Source organism: Triticum dicoccoides, chromosome 6B (assembly GCF_002162155.2).
Source record: "Triticum dicoccoides isolate Atlit2015 ecotype Zavitan chromosome 6B, WEW_v2.0, whole genome shotgun sequence".
Taxonomy (NCBI): Eukaryota; Viridiplantae; Streptophyta; class Magnoliopsida; order Poales; family Poaceae; genus Triticum; species Triticum dicoccoides.
In genome coordinates this window covers 174,007,155-174,014,277 of record NC_041391.1, presented here as the reverse complement: position 1 = coordinate 174,014,277, position 7,123 = coordinate 174,007,155, and the positions used below count along the sequence as shown (strand labels likewise).

The window sequence follows — 7,123 nt, the reverse complement described above, 5'->3', positions numbered from 1 at the left end:
AGTAAGTACGTGGTCAAAACCAATCAATTCATGCATTCATTTAGTGAGTGGATATGCAAACCGGAATAACAATGAATCCAATTGACGAATCTGATTCCGCATCTCTGTGAGGAGATCGGCCGTGCTTGCCGCCATCGCCGATTCCCAAATCTGATGTGTAACAGCCGCCTCGCCCTTTTTCCTCTCGATGTACCCCAATCAAGTGCGGATCCGCGCCAGAGTCGCCGCGGCAGCGCACCGGCCGCGTCCGGGAGGGATCGCGCCCAGCGCGTTGATAACGTGTTTGAAAAGAAACGAGCGAGGGAGACAGAAAAGTAAAAGTGAATAGTTGTTCTCATTGATAATGCTATTACACACATATATATATAGCCCGCGAAGGGGTGCGTCCGAAGGGACAACCGCCTCGATTAGGAAAAGCAGGGATTAATAGGACTAATTAAATCCTAACATGTACATCAGCACACAGGTTCTGAGAACAGCTACTACAACCCTCTCTTATTCAACTATTCAAGTTGGGCATAACTTTACTACCAGGACATAGATGTGGCAGGCATTCTATATCACTCATGCCATCAGACGACACACATCAGAAGATCCAAAGATAGTAATCTCTGCCTTGATAATGCAGCACGATTCTACAAGATAGCCTCTCTCTGGATTCATGAATGTCTCAAGTGGAATGAAGTCAGACCACCCCCAGTGGGATTTACCAGCAAACACCACGAGACCTGCATTACAACAAGGTAAGAACAGCAAACGAGACATGGCAGTCAATTTATGGTGCGGTGATATCAGCTAAGTAGAACTGAACCTGGGCATTTCCTGATGAAGTGTTTTCCATGTTTTTGGTCCAATATGGATAAAGTTAATTCAACCAACTTCCCATACTTATGAGGGAGCTTCTCTGAGCCATCAAGGTGCAAGTACAAGGAGAGGCAATTATTGCTGTACTGGTTACCTCGCGGATAGACGCCAAAGTACCTGAAGAACAAATGAGAGGAAAACAAATAATGGAGGTACATCAGAAAAATGTGATTATGACGGCTTACATGTCAAGTGCAAAATCAAATACAACCAAGTTACCAGGATGAATACATCCTTTATTTTGTCAACACATTGTAATAAGCAGCTGCATATATGTAAATGAACTTGGGAGTTGTTTGGTCACATGCTTTTATATGATCTGGTAAGTCACATACACTAAATTGTCTAATGATTCATGCATAAGATTTATACAAAGAGTTCTTAAAATAACTGAATCAGATGGGTGCCAGTTTTGTCCATCAAGTTCAAATCTTGAACAAACGAATTTCATCATGCTCATTTCAAGAAAGTTATTTATCGTCACGCTGCAGGTCAATTTGATGAAATTATCATTCTGGATGAAGAGGCTCTGAATTGTTGCAGCCTTCTGGATCGCAATTTCCTCCTTTTCAGGAAAAAGGGCATTAATTTTCAATATATCCACACCAAAGACACAGCAGTCATCAGCCAAAAAATCAGTTGAAACCAGTAGTTCTTTAAGTGGAATCAAGCATTCCTTCTTCGAGTTTATATGCTCATCATCAAAGTTGAAGGTAGCTGCATGTAGGTGAGGGTTAAAACATAGATAAAAAGGACTTATATAAGCGGCAAGCATAAAAATACAAACTTAAGATCATTCAGAGAGACTAGTTAATGCAACAAGCACGGGATCATATTTCGAAATTATAGATTCAAATTTAGGGTCTGTTCGGAAGTCCTCCAGCTTCGCTGGATCCACAAATCCAGCTTCAATTTCCGGATGCGAGCTTCTTCTACGAAAACTGTTCGGCACCCTCGCTCCAGCTTCTTGTAGGCGCCGGCAGGCCAAACTGCCTGGACGGGCTAGAACCCAGCCAGCTCAATAGATAAGGTGGCCTTAGGCCTGGTCGAACGCTGGAGGAGAGTGGCTGGCCTTGGCCCAGTTCAGAAGGAAAGGCAGCGATGTCTCCACGTAGCCTCGTCAAGAAAATAGAACATGACGCGAGAAGGGAGAGAGAAGGCAGCGAACCGGTACGCACCCTCAAATCACTTGGCGGTGGCATCTGCCCGTAAATAAGGCCAACTCCAGGATTCCCGATTCCTGGGATCGCCAAAACAGCTGCTCCAGGTTTTTGTACGTGAACACTGCTACGATCCTGGAAGCCGGCTTCTTGGAGGTGGGCCATTCCGGCCAGCTTCGCTCACTGATTTGCAGAATCTGGGAGCTGGCAGGCTATCGAACAGGCCCTTAACGATGGGTTTTAGATATCTGTACTACTGTACAATCCATAGCCTTCGAATTTGAACTTGCCACCTCTTTCACTAAACTAAACAGTTCAAGAACATTATCAACTGTTGATTTATATGATGGATCTGTCTATGGAAACCCTCCTTCCAGATCTCGCTCTTATCTTGCTGGATTTTGAATAAAAGAAAACTAAAAGAACTGGCAAGAAGGGGAGACTTAGCGCAGCGGTAAAGCTGTTGCCTTGTGACCATGAGGTCATGGTCACGGTTCGAGTCCTGGAAATAGCCTCTTGCAGAAATGCAGGGAAAGGCTGCGTACTATAGATCCAAAGTGGTCAGACCCTTCCCCGGACCCTACGCAAGCGGGGGCTACGTGCACCGCGCTGCCCCTTTAAGAGAACTAGCAAACTACGATTATCCTGACATATGCCGACACATATTATACCACTGCACAGAGACATGACTGGATATAAGCTATTCACACATGAACTGAGAAACATAAACACACATTTAAGGCCTTAAGTTTAGAATTAAGATCTTCTACAAAGTTCATTATAGTTTGTTGTCTAACCACTTCCTAGTAAACCTGGCTTTCAAAGTGTAATAGAAATGATTAAATGATCTCTAGAGGATTAGAATTCTTAATAGTTTTTGTATGTAGGATATTTTCCATCCCTCGATTAAGGATGTGCATGGGATCTAGTTGAGAAAGCAACCGTGTACACTAATTGTTGAGACAACAATTATTTGGGCCATGAACGCAAATACAGATAGTATGTACAATGTACCATAACTAATTGTTGAGACAACAATTATTTGGAGTGTACTTATTGAGACAATTTAATATTTTGTGCTATGCATTTTCATTAGGGGATACATTTTGTGTACTTATAGTTGCATACCCAAAAAAAAATTGAATTTTGTATATTTGCATCATTCAAATGGACATGCCAACACACAAGTGTCATCATGTGCGAAGCACATACAACTTACTAGTTATGTTGAATGCATATAATAATTTAGGGAGTTGTGGCTACCGGTTGGAATTCGAAAGTTGGAGGTTTGCAAAAACTAAATTTATTACCTTTGGATCCCCAATGCACATGATCTGAATGATTGTATATGGACAACTCAAACACCACAGCCATCACGGAACCTGGCTCCAAGCCCAGACTTCCTCGAGTAATTCCTAGAGAAAGAGCAACACATGGTTTTGCAGAATAAGACTTGGTAAGAGGAGTCAACTGAAGGAACCTGGTAAATGAAAAAGCAAGTCAGTCAAGAGGTCATAAGTGAAAACGAATGAAGGCTAATTTCGTCGCTTCATTCATTGTATGAAATCAGTGTTTTAATTTTATTTTTTACTAACACTTCATAAAAAATGAATTTAGCAACCTAAAAAAGTGATTGATGAATGATGCCAAATTGGTACACATGCATCATTTTAACATAAAACACATACTTATATGATACGCACCATTTGTACCCAGAGTAGAAAAAGGGGGCTGAATTGACTGAGACCTCTCCCCTCTGGAGTAGGTTTGAGAAGTTATGAACCTTCCATTTGAAGCATGGATTGTGAGTATCTCCCAGCAGTGCAGGAGCTGAACTAGCTGCGATAGAGTTACCCATACCGCTGCCCCTTCCTGTTAACTGCAAATGAAATTAACGATCATACCGCAGTGTAGAGTAAAAAAACATAAATAATCTCAAAAGTTTGTGCTTATCTGGATCAAATAGTAACTGAGGCATATGAAAACATTAATACCATGTCATTATGCAGACTGAAGGTCACAAGAAAACAGCATAGATCAAACAAAGCGACAGAGGAGGAGAGAGTTCCACCTTGGGCCCTGTTTGGTTTAGCGGACACTAGCAAGCATCTAGGGGGGATTTGCAGGGAAGTGGCCTAAATACCAGCCGATCACCCTTAATCCCTGCTAAACCAAGCATGGCCTCAGTCCTTGTTTAGTTGTTGGGGACTAATCGACGTTGGATTGGGTTAATCCCCTCTCGTCAACCAATCTCCTAAGGGTTGATCAAATATCTCCCATCCTTCAAGTTCATTTGGCTGGGTACAATTTCACGTTTGAAGTATATTTAGCACCCAAGACCAACTGCTGTAGACACGCCAGCCGGTAATGCCCGCGCCACACAAGTAATCATTAATCCATGGTCTCGCCTTACTATCATTTGTTGAACTAGCATAGTGGCCCACGCATTTGCAAGGGCTAGAATTTAATAAAGCTACATCATATATGTAAATGTGTTAGCCTTTTTTCATTAGAACATATTATTTTATTTGTCTCAAGGAAATTTGGAGGAAAATGTGGTAACAGTTACAAATGTAAGTCTTTCTCCAACATAGATTTGTGTTAGGATGCTCCCATGACCGACATGTACTACATAATAAGCACCAAATATGAGATAATATAGAGCGTCAATATTTGATATTATCAGAGTCTTCTACGCCTTTTTTGAACTATTTCCACCTAGTGTTGATGCTTATTTGCAACTACTTCTCTGCATCCATCTACGATGTTAAGTACATATACTCAAAAGAAACCTGATCCTTGAAATAACGGTACAGGGTCTTATGAAAATTTTGTTAACTAACTAAAAGACAGAAGTGCCTTATCAGACTTCTAAGCAACCAAAAAAAAGGAAAGCATGCATGCTATATTCATACTGTCCTGGCCTTTCAAATGCAAACATATGCAAGCACGTGGAATATATGACCTGACTAAAAACAGCCATGGAGATAACCGCCATGAAAAACACTTTTTCTTTAATATTTGCATTTGAGTTTAGACAAGACACAATTAATGTAATAGCTACAACAATCAATCACACAACAGCAAACAAGCCATTTCATTTCCAACTTCGACTATCACAAGTTCACGTAATGAAAGCACAAAGCAAGCATGTAAGGCATGGACAGCCTATCAGGGGAGCATTGCATGGAACAGTGAGGGGGCAAGGCATGTAAACTACAAGCAAGAGATAATTAAAGCATTTGATAGAGCAAGACTACTGGTTAGCAGTGGGAAAGAATCATGATACTGGATCCAAGTATCCATGTACAAGGAAGGTCGACAGCAGGACATGCACATGGCTAATCATGCTATTTTGATCTAACTGGTCTATAAGTTTCTCGTGGAGAAGGTAAACAGCATCACACAATGCACCCTTATGAACAGTGAACAATAAAGTTACTCTTCACAATATATGTGAACGTGCAGGCAATGAAGGAATGCGAAGTAACATCAACAGCTGCTCTGTCTACACATAGTAAATGAATAGAGCACAGTAATTTGCCAAGAAATTATTGCAGAAACCACTTGGGGTACCTTTCACTAATGAAAATGCAGTAGTCAAAGTTTATCTATGACAGTAAACTGATTAGATGAGAACTGGGCGCAGGGTATCCATTTTCTAGTGCAGGGTATGAATTTTAATATTCTAATATATTCCAACAATTTGCACTGATCTAATTTTCATATAGCAGTAGCAGATAAGATGGTTCAAAGGATTTGACGAGCTCTAAGGAATAGAAAGGCAACGGTTCAAAGAAATTCATGTCTGTGATTCCCATTTCTGATCTAGTTTTGCCACAAATAAACTGACCGCATAAAATCAACCTAACACTCCAGGAGCAAATAATCTACAGATCGAATCGACCTCACACTACAGGAGGAAATAATGCAGAGATCGAATCGACCTCACACTACAGGAGCCTAGCAGATCATACGAAGGAGGAGCAAGCCTAGGAGTACTAAGCAAGGTCACTTCTAGGTGAGCGACTGCACGGGGAAGAGAGGGAATAGCCTGAGCGGAGGCTGCAGGTCGTCGCGGACGCCGGAGGAGGAGGGCAGAGCCGCAGCGGTCGGGACGTGAGGAGGGCGGAGAGGAGGACGAGTAGAAGTACCTGAGAGAAGGCAGGCGGGTAGTCGGACTTGTCGCCGGCAGAACCGATTCCCCGTCGCCTCGCTCCTAGGGTTTCTTCCGCCGCCACCAGCCTCGCCGATCCCAAACACATACTGTGCGAGATTGTCGGGAATATATGCGCGGGGATGCACGCGTCCTGGGCCGGGCCCAGTCCGGATTTCGGTAGGCTTTTCTCTTTTCTAATTATTTTTTTCATTTTTTGTCCAGATTTATCTTTCACTTTTTGTTTTCTTTTTTTTCTTTATTTTCATTTTTCCTCGATTTATTCTTTCCTGGATGTGATAACACGTGTTATTCATTGAGCGGTCGTGCTGGAGCCGACGGATGCAACTAGAGCAGAGCAAGCCACAGTCGTTCGATGACGTCTATGAAAATCCGCGTGTCGACAAGTTAGTAGACATGCGCTTTTCCGTACACTTTCCTTTCTCTCTCATTTTTTCAATTGGCTTCATTTCTTGTGCCATTACTAGGAAACATGTTCGTACGTTGCAACGGGAAAAAATATAATCAAGTATGAAAATCGCAGCGCACAGCTAACGCACCGTCCCCCGTCCCCCGTGCCGCTCCCGCGAGCGGCCCAGGCGGATCCCTAATCCCCGCCGCCGCCACCCCGCTCCCCCTCCCCTCCCTCGCCGCCGCCAGCAGACGCCGCCGGGTAAAGCCCGTGCACGCGTCAATGGCGGCGGGGTCATCTCCCCTTCCCTCGAGGCACTCCGGCGGCGCGGGACGCCTTCCTCTTGGTCAGGCGAATCGGCGGCGGCGCGCGTCCGGCCAGCGCCGGCGTGGCCCGGCGGTGCTGGTTGGAGCGGTGCGCGGCTCTGGGTGGCGCGGTCTAGCATGGTCCGGCCGGATCTGGCGGCCACGGCGGCGGCGCGCGGAGGGTGGTGCTGGGCGCTGCTCGGGGGGTTGCGACGCGGGCCGGCGG

General features: G+C 44.1%; 1 protein-coding gene across 1 annotated transcript; it reads right to left on the bottom strand.

Annotated features, from left to right (window-relative positions):
- Positions 1-316: 316 nt before the first annotated feature.
- LOC119323067 lies at positions 317-6,318 on the bottom strand. Its single transcript, XM_037596646.1, has 6 exons — positions 6,179-6,318; positions 3,728-3,903; positions 3,335-3,504; positions 1,272-1,581; positions 812-981; positions 317-728 (listed from the first exon to the last, which is right to left on the bottom strand). The coding sequence occupies exons 1-6, from the start codon at positions 6,287-6,289 to the stop codon at positions 565-567; spliced, it is 1,101 nt and encodes a 366-aa protein (XP_037452543.1). The 5' UTR covers positions 6,290-6,318; the 3' UTR covers positions 317-564.
- Between the last annotated feature and the right edge of the window lie 805 nt (positions 6,319-7,123).